Source organism: Saccostrea cucullata, unplaced genomic scaffold (assembly GCF_032062105.1).
Source record: "Saccostrea cucullata isolate Sc308-1 unplaced genomic scaffold, CSIRO_AGI_Scuc_v1 ctg594, whole genome shotgun sequence".
NCBI classification, from domain to species: Eukaryota; Metazoa; Mollusca; class Bivalvia; order Ostreida; family Ostreidae; genus Saccostrea; species Saccostrea cuccullata.
This window is the reverse complement of record NW_026926577.1, coordinates 195,457-213,852: the sequence shown is the minus strand read 5'-3', so window position 1 is coordinate 213,852 and position 18,396 is coordinate 195,457. Positions and strand designations below refer to the sequence as shown.

Genomic DNA, 18,396 nt, shown 5'->3' with positions numbered 1-18,396 from the left:
AATGACATGATTTATCCGGTGCCAGAAAGACCTGATTAATAAAGAAAAAAATCAAATGCTTCACGTTCTCATTATTGATATAGATTATGTAGCAAAAAAATCATTGCTTTTTAGAGGTTTGCACTATAATTTCACTTGTTAAATCAGAAAGACGAAGCAACCGGAAGTTGTTTCTTCTTTCGGATCTCCTCTTGGTTTACCCCAAGAAAGGAATAACGGACCTCCATTGCATTACTGCATGAAAAAGGACGGTACTCTCCATAAGAACTATGTCTTTGGAAGGTAAGTTCAGTAATTGTAAAGTAATATCTTTGAAATAATTGTAATATGAAAAACGATATACGGTATAAAATTCATTTCATGTGTATTTATGACACTGAAGATGTTTTAAATTGGTGCAATTTCCTAACGATTAACGATGCAATGTCGATTATTTATTGCTTGTAGAGATTCAGTCCTTGTGGGAAGTGCCGTGTATTGCGCATTTCTGCTCCCTGTTTAGATCGGCATTCGACCTTCCAGACTTTGATATTGAGGTAAATAACGATTAAATGAAATGAATTCCAAGAGTTTTTAGACGACTTTGCTTTTCAAAAATTTTCATAATTTTTACATCATTTACTTTCACTTTGTGATTCGTATAATTTTTAAAATTCTATTCTTTACAAATTTCTTGTTTAGTAAAACAGGTAGAGCTAATCATATTTGTTTATTTTGTCAGAGTAATAATTCAAAAAATAAAACTTTCTATGGATTTTCTCTTAGAGTTATCTCCCATGCAAGATTTTTTGTTTCAGATAGTTAAACAGAAACTAGAAAGTGAAAGTCGCATGGTTTTGTTTACAAATGTAGAGGCTATCATTAGATAATCATTTAAGTCCTATTTTAGATAATTAAGCCATCTGTTATACTAGATATCAGCTAAGTTCTTTTTTGTACCTTAGGACTTGGAGGAAGCTCTGGTAGACTCGTCAAAGGAGGAAAATGTCTTCTTTTTGACAGATTTAATGTGTAAAATCTTGAGGGGATACTATGGCAGAGATGACATTGAGTCAGTATTATTTTGATTTAGTTTTAACACAGATATCTATTGGGTTTTTTTTCTTACCACATTTTACGAATCTTAAAATACATTTGCTCACTTTATTCAAATTCAGGGTTTACTCATTGATTTTCATTTTGAAATCAACCCTACTGAATAAATATAACTTTTACGTCTCCATAAAATTGCATCTTAAACATGTTAAAAGTGATAAATAAGGATACTTTCAATAATTATTTATTTTGATTGAATGGCTTTATGGCTGTGAAGATTTAAAATGTTTGAAAAATATCAAGTTTTAACTGATTGTCATGATTATTTCTTATAGAACATATAATTGTGAGGTTTTCCTCAAAGACACGTTGAAATACAACTGGGAAATGCTAGAAAAAAGGGAGGAAAACCCCCTTGCTAATGCAGAATTCAAAGATCTTCCCCTGAGGACTAAAGTAGAGATACTACAATGTCTGTGTGATTATAGACTGGATGCAGCTGATATTTTGGATCAACTGAAGGTTAATTTATTTATTTTTATTCAGGTCTTTAGTATTAGCCATGATTTTGTAAGTGACATGCACCAAAGTCCAACCTAGAGAGAGACTTGGGTGAAATAGTTTATAATAAGTTTGGAATTACTTTGTGCCCAAATTTTATACTGAAATTGAAAAACAGGTACAGTTGTCATAACAGTTGTCAATGAGGTAGTTGAAAGAACATTTTCATTCTAAATCTGTTTTACCATGTTTATAAAGATACTACACATTATGATTAACATTTGGAAAAGAATTGTTTTTAGGAAGGTAAATTATGCCAATTAAATCATTTGAAGAAAATTTAATTCAACATAACTGCTACATCGCCAAAACTTTCAACTCATTACCGCTACATTTTTTCAAATTTTGGCCATGATTTTGTATCATTACCGCTAGAGACTTTTTTTGGCCGAAAAACAGTTACATTACCGCTACATCTTGAATCAGCCAAAAACAACTCGTTACCGCTACATATTGAAATAGCCAGGTATGGTACAGAATATTAGAACCAATCAACACAATTCACTCAATATGTAGTAAAGTACAATTTGAATTCTAAACAGGAGAATGTGAAGATTGTGAGTTTTATCTATGATCAGTGCTTGATTTAATTTTTGAATTTAAAAGTGTTTTGTGAAATAGAATAAATTTCATTGACAAACAAAGATTAAATAAATGAAAAACATCCCTCTCAAAGTCCTACTTCCACCTCCCCGTGGTGTGCAGGGAAACAGGAAAGGATCGACTTATACTTATATATGTTGTACTTTAAATCAATCTGTTAATCGCATAAGTTGATGGCTAATGAAAAAGGCAATGTAGCAGTAATGTAACGTTTTTTGTAGCGATAATGACTATGTAGCGGTAATGAAAATTTCAAAAATGTAGCGGAAATGATATGCACCCGCCACATAGTTTGAAGAAAATTTTCTCATAATTATCTTTCAGTGTACTTTGAACAAATTTATTCAGTTTAACCAAACTTTATCCTGTTCTCCCTTTTTCGTGTAATTTGCACAAACAGGCATAAATATCCATATTTATAAATACATGTATCAATATTTAAATAAGTCTTGTATACAGGGATTTGATGGCGATAATATGAGAATAGAACCTCTTGGAAAAGATGCTGTTGGAGCGAAATACTGGTACTTCTACGGAAGTCGCCTCTACAAAGAAGACCCAGAGCCAGAAGAGATTAAGTGAGTGAAAATATTACTAATGTGTTATCATAGATTTATAAGTTCTGAAGGAATTAGTTACTTTGGGTTCCTTAGGTTATTTAAATATTTAGTTGAAATGTTTGAATTGAAATTATTTTGCCATGTCATGTAGACAAAAAAGTAAGAAAAAAGAGAAGAAAACCAAGGGAGAAAATAAAAAGAAGAAAAAACAAACTAAAAAAGAGGAAACTGTGAAAACTTCCAGAGGACGAAAAGTAAAGAAAGTTATTAAAGAGGAGGAAAGGTAATAGTTTACATGATATTCCTGATTAGCGATATCTGTTATGTTTATTCTTAATGGCTCTCAGTTTGTTGTTTATTATTTATCATGAAGACAAGAATGTATATGAGAAATGAGATTTTGTTCTTTTCATTTTCCTGTTGTTAAAAATATACATTTTTGCCTACTAATTCACAGAAAAAGCCTTCAGTTGAATTTTTAATTTCAATTTTACATACTTATTAAATTACCCCTGTGAACATTATTTCATGGATTTCAAAGGAATTCTGGAGAAAAAATTCAAATCTTCCCACAAGTGACCCATTAGCCTGTAAACTGTCATTTTAGTAGTACAGGCTTATTTGTTGGAGTAAGTGTTTTGTGAAGAAAATTAATATTTTCATCGGAAAGTTTATAAATACATGCATAGGTAAAATGGTCTATATACAGCTTTGCATTTTCAATAAATTTTTAAAAGGATTTACATTTGTATGGTTAATAGAACATATATATTCCATGTATAAGATTTTTCTGGTATATACGAGTTGTAAGTCTTTGTCAAAAATGGGCATTTTTATCACCGTAAAAAAACACTTTCCCCATATATAAATGCTCTAAACTTTTTATATAATGTTTAGAAGACTTATAAGTTTCTAAAAATGCAGTGAAACTTTCTGTTGCAATTAGTTTCCGTTTGAGCTATTTTTTCTGTAGATTGACTAGACTATTGTATCATGTTTTGAAGTAGAGGCTTATTTGATAGTATAACTATCATGTTATATATATTTGTTTGTATATCAGTTGTTCTTTATCATATTTTGTAGTAGTGAGGAGAATGAAGACGAAGAGGAGGATACAGAGGGGTCAGATTCAGCCTCAGAAGATGATGTCAGTTTGTCCCAGCTGTCCAACAGGTCCACACCCAGGGGCAGGAAGAAAACAAAGTAAGAACAAAGGAATCTTTAGATTGTTATTTTTTGGGGGGGAGGGGGGGGTACACAATTATACACTATATGGTAAATTTTTAAAACAAATTTGTGTTTTATTTTTTTAAGGATTGTGTAATATAGAAAACTACAATGAAAAAAAATTCATTTCAATTTTTATTATATATTTGCACTTTCTCTCACTTAGAATTTTATAGTCTAAAGAATAGTAAATTTTCGAGGGTGTGGCATTTCCTTAATTCTAACACAGCCAGTTTAGAATTATATAATGTATTATTTGTTATAATTGAATATATGCATGAAATCTCTTAGAGATGTATATATGTATAATATTTTAAACATGATAAGAATATAAATTTTTTTTAAATTATCCTGATTTTTTTGCACCATTACCAATTCATGATTATTGAACAATATATTTCTGTCTTTATTAGGTGCTGTATATATTTTTGAAAATGCATTTTTTGAAACTTACTTTTCTGTTTATGGGCATTAAATAAACTAACCAAGTGCATAGTTATGTTGAATAAGGCTGTCTTTTCTAAAATTTTGAATCTAATGGCCCCAGGGTCATGGGTTCTAGTGCTGGGGAGGGGTTATATAGATTATATAGTGAAAATGCATAAATTCTTTGAAATTTTTCTTCTCTGTTCATGGTCATTAAATAAACTAACCAAGTGCGTAGTAGATGTTGAAAATGACTGCCTCATTCAAAATTTTGAATTTCATGGCCCTAGGGTCAGGGGTTCTAGTGCTAGGCGGGGCTATATAGATTATATAGTAAAAAATGAATTATTTCTTTGAAAATCTTCTTCTCTGCTCCTGAGTATTCAATGAACTAACCAAGTACATAGTTTTGTTAAATAAGGCTGCCTATTCCAAAATTCTGAAACACCCCTGGCAGGCAGATTATATAGTGAAAATGCATAAATTCTTTAAAAATCTTCTTTTCTGCACCTGGGTATTAAACCAATGTACTTTTTAAAGTTATGAGGAGGAAGGATGCCTCATTGAGATTTGTGAATTTCAGGGCCCCTGCTCAGGGAGTGTTAGGGTGGGGCTCTAATATTTAAATATTGAAAATGCATGAATCCTTTCAAAATCTTTTACTTGGTTCCTGGGTATTATGCCAATGATCTTAGTATATATTTATGTAGAAAGCTGTGTGTCCGTCCAAAAATGGTTAATTTCCTGGCCCCAGGGACAGAGGTACTTGGGGGGGGGGGATACATAATTTAATGCTTTGAAATCTGCACTTTGGTATTCATTAACAATATGAAAATAAAATTTAACAATTTCAAAATTTTGAAAGATGTGGCCCCAAGGTCTTCTTCCTGTGGCATGGGGTGCACAACTATAAGGTGGAAAATGCATTTTCTCTTTGTTACTCTGAGATACCTCTGGGTATTAAGTAACCAAAGTAAGCATGCTGAGTGTATGATTATGATAAGCGGTGCCTCTTTCAAAATTGTGAATTTCATGGCCTCTGGTTTAAAACATGAATCAATTTCAATTGTTGGAAAGTTGTTGCATGATACTCAGGTGACCTATAAGGCCCATGGGCCTCTTGTTAATTTCAATTTTACATACTTATTAAATTACCCCTGTGAACATTATTTCATGGATTTCAATTTTAACACAATCTTCTGTAAACTGTCATTTTAGTAGTACAGGCTTATTTGTTGGTGTAATTGTATCATGTTTTGTACTAGAGGCTTAATTGATAGTAAAACTGCATGGTGTTTTGTAGTAGTGAGGAGAATGAAGAAGAGGAAGAAGAGGATACAGAGGGGTCAGATTCAGCCTCAGAGGATGATGTCAGTTTGTCCCAGCTGTCCACTAGATCCACACCCAGGGGCAGGAAGAAAACAAAGTAAGAACAAAGGAATCTTTAGATTTTTTTTGGGGGGGGGGGGAAGGGGGGGTACACAATTATACACTATATGGTAAATTTTTAAGCTTGGGTTTTTAAGGATGAATGAATCACAATGAAACATCTTCATATTTTCCACTTTCTCTAGGGATGGGATGAGGGTGTGGGTAATTTAAGCATGAATATAAGACAGAATCTGAATATATGCATGAAAGGGTGGTTCAATATTTTCATTAGAATATAATTTTTTTTAAATTTCCTGTTTGATCACCCATCATCAGACATCCATTTTTCTGTCTAATTGTTAATTTTTCACATTTTTGTCTTCTTCTCAAAAACCGCTAGAGCCAATTTTAATCAATAAAGACTTATGACTTGTAGAGTATGTACAGTACTCAGGAGAATATATGTAAGGTGTTGGTGGTGTCTTCTGTCTATTCCCACTTTTTGAAAATCTCAATTCCACCTATTCCCACTTGCAAATAACAATAGATGTTTAGATAATTAATTTGCTTTTACACGAATTAGACTAATATTACATCAGCTCTTAAGATTTACCTGTATTTTGTACATTTTAGGACAGAAAATAATGAATACATCTATGAGAAAATATGATTAATATGGGATTTTTTTTAAATACTGTAGAAGTACTTTTTTCCGCGTGGTATTTATTTACGCTATGTACGCGGTCACAAATTTTCTGCCGAAATTTGTCCCCTCGTATTTAAAATGCATAAAAGGCTAATAGTGAGAGTTTAAGAAATCCGTGTAATTTTCTACCCGCGTATTAAACAGAAATGGTGATTCCTGTTTGTTTGTGTGTCTTACAAGAAAAAGAAATTTAATATCTTGATTTAAGAACATAAAATAAATAGATTTATCCAAAAAAGCATTGAAATAGGTGGATTTAAGAATGAAAAGATAAAAGGAGAAAAAATATAATTTCAATTAAAAATCCATTTTTTCTTTCAAATATTAGTAAGTAAAGGTCCTGATTTATAAGTTAATATTTTAGCAAACAATACCTGTCCTCTATTCCAACAGGTGTTCATTAATCATTGTTTGAACAGTAATTATATGATTTCATAGTTGATTATTTGTTTACACAAAAATTCCACCTATTCCCACATAAAATCTTACCTTTTTCTACCTGATTTTTAAAAAGTTGGAATAGGTAGAAGGAACCGTCTGTAACTGTAAATAACATGTATTATAAATTGTAAGAAATAAAAATTGTGGTACAAGCTTTAATCCCGAATTTGTAGAAATGATGAAAACAAAACACCTGGCAGGCAGAAAGGAAGAGTGGCAGAATTAAAAGACAGGTACAATCTTTTTAAATTTGATTATTTATTACATGCATTGCATTGTTGTCAGTAAACAAAATTAAGATGAGTAAGTTTATGTTTATGAGGATGATAGATAATCTGATATTAGTTAGACCAAATGGACCCTTTCTGGCACTGTAAACCAACTTCATGTCATCTTTTATTCGCAATTTATCAGTTTGAAATCGATTTGCACAGATTATTTTATGTGACTGAGGAAACATTTTCTACAAATATAAAGCAAAATACTTGGCTCGTGGCGATAAATATTTGCGAGTTTAAGTACGTCGCAAAACTTGTGAGTTAAAGTATATCACGAAACTCACAGATAGTTTTCGCACGCAAATAAAAGTTGGTTTACAGTATATTGCCCTGTCCAGTTTTATGAATTTTAAATGAAAAAAAAATAAGAAACTGAGGAATTATAACTGAATTATAAAATACTATAACCTGAAAATAGAGATATCTGAAAATAGGCATCAAAATATTTTTGGAATTTTAAACTTGCTCTGTAATTTTTTGGGGGAAAAAAGACCTAAATATTTGTTGGAACTAGACTTTTTAAAAAAAATTTATTGCATTTGCCTGCATTGGTGTAATTTCTTCTTAAATATTGCTGTATTTTTAGTGAGGAAACTCCAGTGCGGAGAAGTAGCAGAGGAAGAATTATTACGAAAAAAGGACCAATGTACAGGTTAGAAAATCTGCTGTTTTTTTCAATTATTCTGTATATTTGATTGATTTAAGGAATTTTGACCTGTTGTTTGACTTCGAAATAAATATCCCCCATATACCACTTAAAGAGAAGGCATTATGGATTGACACTTGTAGTAAAGTGATTTTCATTCTACTCAAAATACAAGAGAACTAATCAGACATAGCAAATGGCACTTATAATAAGATTGTCATTCTTCACTGGCACATTGTAAATTCATGTGTTTGAGAAAATTAATGATTTTCAATACTAGTGATCACTTAAAATTTGTGTAAATATGTAGGTCTCACTACTAACAATGTATTTCATTTTTCTACACAGCGACAGTGAACCAAGCCCAGCTCCAAAAAAGAATATCAAGAACAGGTTTGATTTTAAGTTTATACTTCACCTGTGCCAAGGACTGAAGTGAGATTTGTTTAAATGTTTGCCAATATCCTATTTATGGGGGAAAATAATTTAAAAAATAGTGGGGAAAAAAGAGAGTCTTTGTACATACTCTTACTAAAGAACAAATAACATGTGAACTTAAAGTGTTCAGAACATGCTCTTAGATGTAATTTTCAATGAACTGCAATTTGAATGATAATCAGATTTACATTTATATTTTTAGATTAACCACGCCCACCAATTCTGGTAGGAGGAGCACACGCAGATCTGCTGCCGCAGTAGAAAAAGAGGCCAACAGGTAACTGGTGTATGAGGCAGTGTAAAACTGTAAATGTTTCAGACTCTATCAAAAGTATAAAAGGAGGTGCAAAAGATGCAAATTTGTAAAGCTGTTTATCAATAGAAAGTAATCTTTTTAGCTCTTCTGAGCCAAAGGCTCAAAGAGCTAATACTATGGCCATTTGTGCGGTGTGCGTAAACTTTTTAGAATATGGGCCATAACTCAAGAACCCCTTGGCCAATCAGTACCAAATTTGTCACAGGGTATCCTTGGCCCAAGGGCTACCATTTGTCCTAAAATAAGGGTTGAGACCCTTAAACAAGGGGAGATAATCAGGAAAACAAACCCAAAAGTACTGGTTGCTAAAAAATCTTCTTCTCCATAACCACCAGGCAGATTTTCACTAAACTTACATACAAGGATCAGGATATGTCGAAGATTAAAATTTGCACGGGGAATTACCCTGGGGCAAAGGGCGTGGTCTCAAGGTCACTTCAAAGTTAGCCTAAATTTACAATTAATAAAAACGCTTATATTTTGCTTACTATAAAGACTAGGATCATCAAATCTTGTATGTTGATGCATCTTATGACTTCACATCATGTTAACTCAAAAGTAGGTCACGGTGACCTACTTTTTAGCTCTACTGGTCAGAGACCAAAAGAGCTTATGCGATAGGAATGCGTCCGGCGTCCGTCCGTCTGTCTGTCTGTCTGTCCGTCTGTCTGTAAACAATTTTTAAAAACGCTACTCCTCCTACAATTTTAGTCTGATTTCAATATTACTTGGCACACAAGTAGACTACACTAAGATACATAGAATAGTGCATCGGTTTTTGATATCGATGAACGGTGTTGCCATGGTTACTAAAAATAGAATTTTCTGTGAAATTCCTTTAAAATGCTACTCCTTCTACAATTTTGGTCTGATTTCAATATAACTTGGCACACAAGTAGACTACACTAAGATACATAGAATAGTGCATCGGTTTTTGATTTCGATGAATGGTGTTGCCATGGTTACTAAAAATAGAATTTTCTGTGAAAATCCTTTAAAACGCTACTCCTTCTACAATTTTGGTCTGATTTCATTATAACTTGGCACACAAGTAGACTACACTAAGATACATAGAATAGTGCATCGGTTTTTGATTTTGGTGAACGGTGTTGCCATGGTTACTAAAAATAGAATTCTCTGTGAAATTCCTTTAAAACACTACTCCTTCTACAGTTTTGGTCTGATTTCAATATTACTTGGCACACAAGTAGAATACACTAAGATACATAGAATAGTGCATCGGTTTTTAATTTAGATGAACGGTGTTGCCATGGTTACTAAAAATAGAATTTTCTGTGAAATTCCTTTAAAACGCTACTCCTTCCTCAATTTTGGTCTGATTTCAATATAACTTGTCACAAAAGTAGACTATACTAAGATACATAGAATAGTGCATTGGTTTTTGATTTCAATGAACGGTGTTGCCATGGTTACTAAAAAAAGAATTTTCTGTGAAATTCCTTTAAAACGCTACTCCTTCTACAGTTTTGGTCCGATTTCAATATAACTTGGCACACAAGTAGACTACACCAAGATATATAAAATAGTGCAATGGTTTTTGATAAGTACAAACCAGTAGAGCTACAGTCTCGACAGAGACTTCTGGTTAAATTTTGCGGGGATTTGTTTTCAGATTGATTTGAAGGCATGTTTTGGACACTTTAAGGCCTATGATCATCAAACTTTGTCAGTTGATGCATCTTGGGTCCTTGAACAATGTCAACTTAAAAGTAGGTCACCGTGACCTACTTTTTGAACTTTATGACTTATCCTTTTAAAAACATTAAATCCCATTATTTCAGACACTGGGAGGTTTAGAATCATCAAATCTTGTAAGTTGATGCATCTTGGGACGTTAAAACATTTTTATGAAAAAGTAGGTCACTGTGACCTACTTCTTGAACTTTGCAGACCTTTGTTTTCTAATTGTTTAAAACGCATATTTTGATTACCTTCAGACCTACGATCATCAAACTTGGTCATGCATCTTCGGTCTTTGAAAAATGTCAACCAAAATGTAGGTCACGATGACCTACTTTCGACATTTTATGGCTATATTTAAGTATCTTAGGTATTTATTGGCTTAGAATCATCAAACTTTGTGAGTCCATGCATATTTGGTTTTCGGAGAGTGACGACCTAAAAGTAGGTCACAGTGACCTACTTTTGACATTTTATGGCTTTAAGTATCTCCGGTACTTATTGGCTTAGAATCATCAAACTTTGTGAGTTGATGCATCTTGAGTTTTCGGAGAATGACGACCAAAAAGTAGGTCATGGTGACCTACATTTGACATTTTGTGACTATAATTTAGTATCTCTGGAAAAATCTATTGACCTAAAATCATCAAACTTTGTCAGTTGATGCATCTTGGGTTTTCGGAGAACTTCGACCAAAAAGTAGGTCACAGTGACCTACTTTTGACATTTTATGGCTATATTTAAGTATCTCAGGCACTTATTGGCTAAGAATCATCAAACTGTGTCAGCTGAGGCATTTTGGGTTTTCGGAGAATGTCGACCAAAAATTAGGTCACCGTGACCTACTTTTGAATATCTCAGGTACGTATAAGCTTAGAATCATCAAACTTTGTCAGTTGATGCATCTTGGGTTTTCGGAGAGAGTCGACCAAAAAGTAGGTCACTGTGACCCTTTTGACATTTCATGGCTATATTTAATTATATCTGGTACTTATTGGCTCAGAATTATCAAACTTTGTCAGTTGAGGCATCTTAGGATTTCATTGAATGTCCAACAAGAAGTAGGTCACGGTGACCTAATTATACCCCCCAAACGAAGTTTAGGGGGGGGTATATTGGAATCACCATGTCCGTCTGTCCGTCCGTCTGTCTGTAGACGAGATTTTGTCCAGACCATTACTCAGAGACTATTGAAAGGATTTGTCTGAAAATTTGTACACATATTATTCACCATATGAAGGTGTGCACCTCTATTTTCATCTTGATTGGATGATTATTTTGAATTTTACAGGTGTTTTTTCATTTTTATTTTGTGGTTTTGTGCAGACCGTTTCTCAGAAACTATTGCAAGGATTTATCTGAAAATTTGTACACTTATTATTCACCATATGAAGGTGTGCACCTGGAATTTTCAACTTTATTTGTTCATTTTTCTGCATTTTACAGGTTTTATTTTTTATTTTAATTGACTTGTTCATTTTGGGCTCATGAGCTTATCAATTGTTTTATCTAAATCTCCTGGGAATTTGGCACAAGAATTAAAGATCTCTCTTCTCTTACTATCTTAATTGTAATTTATTGTCTGTCAAAGCACTTCATTACTGGATGACCATCTATTTATTTTCAAAATGAATTTGATATTAAGTTATCAAGATTGATTTGATTTTGTATAATATGATTTTTTTTCAACAATCAGTTAGCAGAGTGTCATGACACATAATTGCAATATATTTTTTTAATGCAGAAATAAAAAAAATGTTACAATGGAATTACAATGTATTAGTATTAATGTTTCATTTGGTTGTACCTTTGTTTTATTCATTAAAAAACATAATGGGCAATTATATTTCACTGCAAATTTTTGTAAGTAAATTGTGAACACCTCTAGATCCATAAAGTATTTGTGAATTGGCACCTTCTCGGAAAAACCCAGCAGGGGGTATTTGTCCCTATTGGACAGTTCTAGTTTTGAATATCTCAGGTACTTATTGGCTTAGAATCATCAAATTTTGTCAATTTAGGCATTATGGGTTTTTGAATAACGTCGACCGAAAAGTAGATCACGGTGACCTACTTTTGACATTTGATGGCTATATTTAAATATCTCTGGTACTAATTGGCTTAGAATCGTCAAACTTTGTCAGATGATGCATCTTGGGTTTTCAGAGAATGTTGACCAAAAAGTAGGTCATGGTGACCTACTTTTGAATATCTCAGGTACTTATTTAATTAGAATCATCAGTCTTTGTCAATTAATGTATCTTGAGTCCTCAGAAAATTTCAATCAAAAGGTAGGTCACTGTGACCTACTTATGGTATTTTATAATTATATTATAATATCTTCAGTCTTAACTGGCTAAATATTATCAAACTTTGTAAGTTGATGCATTTTGGGTCTTATGATTCTAATAGAGTTGGAGGCTTCTAATAGAAGTGATAGATTGTACAATTTATCAGAAGAGCAATTCAAGGCCCTTGGGCCTCTTGTTGTAGATATCTCATTCACTGATTTTTGCAAATTTATAATGTTTATAGTGAGATGGGTTGGATTTGACCAGAGACATAAATAATAGATTCACACTCCACAACTACACATTTTTGTATTAAAATTAATAATGTTTAGGGCATTATATCAATCTTTTGTTCAATTTATGTAATTTTTTTATATATTACATATGCCAATAGATTTCCAAAGATTTCAAAGAGTTGCAGACATCTTTTTGCAAATGTTTCTTTGTTTTGACGAATCTGTGGTTTAAAAAATGACAAATGGTTTCTCTGCAGTGATTCAGGAATTGAGGAGGAAAATGAGGGTGATAGCATTACCCCAAGATCCTCAAGGAGGAATTCTTTGTCAAGCATGAATGACACTAACACACCTCGATCTCGAAGTGGAAGGAAACAGACATTGTAATTTATTACACAAAATTGAATGACAATAATCAGTATTTTTTAAAAGTAGCCATGAACAATAGAATTATTTTACAAGGAATGGAAACAAATGTAACAAATTATTGGATAAATTTGAAGTTATGAAATTATATAGGACCTATTAAAGGGCATGCATGTATACTCTCTTATATCAGTGTTCTAGTATCAATTTAAGATATTTTTTAATATTCTTTCAATTAAAGATGTTTTTAAGAACAAAAACATGACACTTTAATTTTTTATGCAGGGTTTCAAGGGAAGGTACTCCTGAAATGCCACCAATAGTACAAAGGGGAAGACCTCGTAAGAAAAACAGGTAGGGTAGAACTTTTCTACTTGTATACACCCACTCAAGAGAATTAACTTACTCAAAATGTTTGTACATTTTTTTTTTCAAAAAGGACTTATCAAAATTTTATACATGTATTAATTTTAAAACATTTCAATTTTATTTCATTTCCATTTGATTTAGCAACAACAATGCGTCCACTCCATTGAAATCATCATCCCGACTTTCCTCTCGCTGTAACTCTGAGGACAGCATGGCTCAGACTGAGGCTAGTGTAGCTCCTTCTGAGGACAGCATGGCGCAAGCAGAGGACAGCATGGTCCAGGCAGAGGACATGGCCCAGGGTGAAGACAGCACACCACAAACTGAGGAGCCCATGGTTCAGGATGAGGACACTTCAGACAGGTAAACCATACATGTTAACCTATTGTGATGAAAAATAGGGAGATTGAGACCTCAAAAGCGGTAGCATTGCGCGCGCGTTATTTTACGCTTGGATTTTCAATATTTTTCATGTAATATACATGTATGTATATCATAGCCTTAAAAGAAACCTACAGTAATTAATCTTAAATATCAACTGCAAAGAAGACAGAAACACCTTTAGTTTGACATAAATTGTACAAATTCAAATATTTTTCATGCTCATCATTTTGCTTGGATTGGCTGTTTAACTTAGTATTTTGAAGAGTGATTTTTGATGATATAGCCTAGAAGCAATAATTCTGAATGTTCATTCAGTTGTTAAACAAAACAAATGATAACATGGTTTAAATGAAATAAATAATAAAACAAGTTCCTATTTTTGTTATATAAACAACTATTTTGAATAAATTATTCTTATTTGCAAAGAAATAATTTGTTTATTTGCCACATGGCTTTGTCAATCAAGTGATTTCTATTGACTTTATTGATAAAATTGTGAGCTCCTGTGCTTTTATAGATGATGTTAAACGTTTTCATCCAATTTTTAAAAGCGTTATCTCCTTTTTCATGGCAGTGATGTTGACTAAATTTATCGTAACCAATGTAATCACTGGTAATCTTGTGCTGTTGTCGTTGTCAAATTCATGCTTGAAATCTATGTACACATCGGTACTAAATAAGCATTTGTATGCTTCCGAGTCAAATCATGCGATTTTTCTAACGAGAGATTTTTATGCAGAATGGCTTTCTAAAATGGATACCCTGTGTTGAACCAAAAATACTTTAGACGCAACTATTGTAGAAAAGCGGTAGATTTCTGAATTAAATCGGTAGGCGGGAGATTGAGTGAAAAAGCGGTAGACTCCCGTCTAAATCGGTAGAGTTAACATGTAAGGGTAAACTGAAAAAAAAGGTTTCAGCTTTTTACTGCTAGCTAAAGTTTTTATATAGGTTTTTGCAAAAATCTGATGATAATTGATAAATTTTGCTATATATTTTTGTTGAAAAATTGTGTGATTTGCTATATCAATTTGTTGAGGGTCTTAAGTTTTGTTTAATTTTTAGGGCACTTAAGACACTTGAAAAGGATCCTGAAACAGCAAACAGTCTGTCAGCTGATTTACAGAACGGAGATGACAGGTACAGTTAAACATGTCAAAATATATTGTTTTGTTTTCAGGTGAAATATTTAAAAAAAAAAAAACCTCTCAACTGAGTGTCAGGAAAAGGGAAAGGAGATTTGTAATTACTATGTCTGTCTGTAAAGTTGTGTATGGTGAAGAAAAAGTATCTTGTCACATCAAGATATTTAAGAAAACAATTGCAAAATAGCATGATATATTCAATTTTTAAAATTAACAGGTTTCTCCATGGAAAAAATGCACTAAATTCATTGAATCCATAAGTAATTGTTAAGTATTTTCAGTCAGAGATATAAAGAAATCTTATCTGTTTCTTCAACATAAGCTAGGTGATTTTACTAAGATTATTTTACTGAGGGACATGTATGGGTTATATTCAAACTTTTAAAAAGACTATAATATATTGCAGCAATGAAAACAAATGCAGTAAAGAAGAAAATAGTCAAGATAAACTGGAAATCAAGGAAGACACTGAAGATCCTGCTGCTGAAGAGAAATCAGAGGGCAAAGAGGAGATAGAAAAGAAGGAGAAGAGTATTCCTCAAGAAAATGGGTAAGAGGCCAAATGCATAATAATTTTTAATTTTAAATATTAATACTGCATACAGGCTTATTTTTGTCCCTTGTTATTTTCGCCCTTCTACACTTGCTATCAATTTTACCCTGCTTTAATTTTGCCCAGTCAGAGTTCTGTTAAAGAATTTTTATTGTGTTCTTTAAATTTGCCCATTAAAAATTTGCCCACTCACTTGTGTCAAGGATGAAAGAGGCGAAAATGAAATGGGGGTGGAAATTATCCTGTATACAGTAAGAATTTTACTATTTCCATGTTCTCTGAGGAGAAATATGGAAAAAGAGGATGAAGTGTTTGCAAATTATGGAAAAATTTTCTACCGTATATACTCGCCTGTAAGTCGGTTGTATATTTTAAGGTTAATTTGGAGGGATTTGTTATTGACCCGCTTATAAGTCGGTAAAACTCTTTGCCAAAACCTTTTGACATTTTAAATCAATGCTTTGATGGTTTTACTTGGTTTCCATTAATATTTTTTTGAAATAACGCCAATATTTAATTTTGGATCATTAAACATATAAGCTCGAAATGCAGAGTTAAGATAAAAATAACACTATTTAATTTAGTTAATACCTGTACTTTATGTATAATATTTGAATGCATAAATGGTTATACATATATGGACATTGTTCTTCACTAATCGTCGGAAACATATATAAAGTGCTACTTTTCACTGTCCAGAAAAACTTGTATATTTATGACTCGCTTATAAGTTCGGACATAGAGTTTTGAACCAAAATTTAACTCCCAAAATACCGACTTATAGGCGAGTATATACGGTAGTTTATCAGTTCTGCTAAGAGCTTTAAGAATTCTATTAATGTACTTTGTATAAACGTGTGTGAAAACTTAAGAAATGGCCAATTGTATTCTTTCAGGGAAAATGAACCAGAAAGCACAGAGATTGAAAAGGAAAATGGAGAGGAGGAGGAGGCAGATGAACAAGATGAAGATAAGGATGACACTAGGTCAGAGTTCATGGAGGATATCAAGGAGGAGACAACTCTGGATGGTGAAGATATAAAGGAGATTCCAAGGAAACTGCGAGCTCGAGCCACGGCTGACAGCAACAGTCACGTCAGGTATGGAAAGATGTGTGGTCTTTATACTGTTTTGTTGTAAAATGCTGTAAACGTAAAGAGTAAAAAAATGAGTGGATGTAATGCCCTATATTTAGTCTTTTTGCAATTTCTCTACCAAGTTGTAAATAAATTGAGTTCAAAATGTTTATAAGTTTTATTAATAATAGCATGATGTACAAATACAGGACTATATTAGGTAGATAATTTATACATAAACAATGCCTTAGTGTCATGATTTAGCGTCACCTTCCTGAAAACAACGTCCACCCAGCATAGTTTTTAGTTTATCTAATAATTGTTAATAAGAGGCGGGGCTATCAATGAACATCATCTCTCTTTCCTTCACTCTCTCTCAAGAAATTCGAATGTGTGAGGTATTAATTAAAAATTCTTTGTTGAGGACACACAAAATAATACAACAAACAAATACTGTAGATCACTTAATTTTCGCGACACTTTATTTTCGCGAGATAGTCATTGACTCTTTATTAGCGAGACAAAATTTTCACGAATTGTGGTCGTTGCTCTATATAATCTTAAGGAATTCAATCATACGCGAGAATTAAATTTTCGCAAGCATATCGTCTTGCGTAATTACGCGAAAATAAAGTTCTCGCGAATAAAAAGTGATTTACAGTATTTTTATTTAAGGTCACATGGACTTGAGTATGAGCATAATCTACTGCATACTCTGACTACTTAACGTATCTTTTAATATAAACCGAACTTAAGAAGAGAAACCTTTTTTTTTACAGTGAAGGGACTGATAAAATGACTCCAAAGATGGAGGTCACTGAGAAAAAAGAACGCCAGCCCTACCCAAAGAGACCACTGAATCCAAATGTTCGCTGGCACCTGATCTGTGTGGATATGGATGACTGGGAAGGGTTAGCGGAGTCGCTGAAGGATAGCAAGGTCAAATGTGAGCGTGACCTTTATAAATGTATTGTGGAGGACTTCTTACCGGCTATTCCTGACATCATTGAGGCCAGGGTAAGTCTAAATATACTCATAACTAACATGGCGGCCATACACAAAGGTTTTATAGGGGTTAAAGATTAAAGGTCCTTTTTTTCCTTCGTAAATCTTAAAATTCTTGAAATTAATAAGAAATAGCATGACATTCATTTAGTGTTGAATGTTGATGTATGAGGAGTGATAAATGAATGGAACATTCTGCTATTTGCTCCATTCAAAAACTAACTATATATTATATACTGTAAAAGCACAAATATTCTTGGGGATAAATTATACAATTATTATATATATTTGACTATATATTGTCTTTTAAAACAACAAAATTTAATGCCCACGAAGCTTTTTTTGAAGACAAATCAACGAAATTTTATTCCCACGAAAATTTGTGCTTCTACAGTATACTTAACAAGTCTTGGAATCTGAACCAAAGTTCCACTCATGTTTTAATAAGACACCTTGTGTTACTTGAGCTTCAGTAAAATTCAGATGATTTATTTCTGTTGAATAGTTGTAAAGATTCAGAAGAGTAAGCAACACTAGGGCACATTAATTCTCCTATCACAAAATACTGTATATTATTACTGTTTGGTAATCAAGAATTTTCCTTTCTATTTATACTGCCAGTGCATTGAAAAGCAATTGTTGCTTAAGATGATAAGTTTGAT

The 18,396-nt window shown here is 32.6% G+C and overlaps 1 protein-coding gene across 1 annotated transcript in view; it reads left to right on the top strand.

Moving 5' to 3' along the window:
- Positions 1–139: 139 nt before the first annotated feature.
- LOC134272116 (uncharacterized) overlaps positions 140–18,396 on the top strand; it is a 41,677-nt gene continuing 23,420 nt past the window's right edge. The window contains 18 exon segments of the mRNA XM_062754354.1: positions 140–282; positions 448–536; positions 945–1,051; positions 1,371–1,557; positions 2,659–2,777; positions 2,911–3,042; positions 5,716–5,838; positions 7,104–7,163; positions 7,795–7,860; positions 8,203–8,247; positions 8,495–8,569; positions 13,094–13,219; positions 13,488–13,556; positions 13,713–13,934; positions 15,021–15,095; positions 15,507–15,650; positions 16,550–16,753; positions 17,509–17,750. Of these exon segments, the coding sequence (XP_062610338.1) occupies positions 270–282; positions 448–536; positions 945–1,051; positions 1,371–1,557; positions 2,659–2,777; positions 2,911–3,042; positions 5,716–5,838; positions 7,104–7,163; positions 7,795–7,860; positions 8,203–8,247; positions 8,495–8,569; positions 13,094–13,219; positions 13,488–13,556; positions 13,713–13,934; positions 15,021–15,095; positions 15,507–15,650; positions 16,550–16,753; positions 17,509–17,750 (2,098 nt within the window). The 5' untranslated portion in view covers positions 140–269.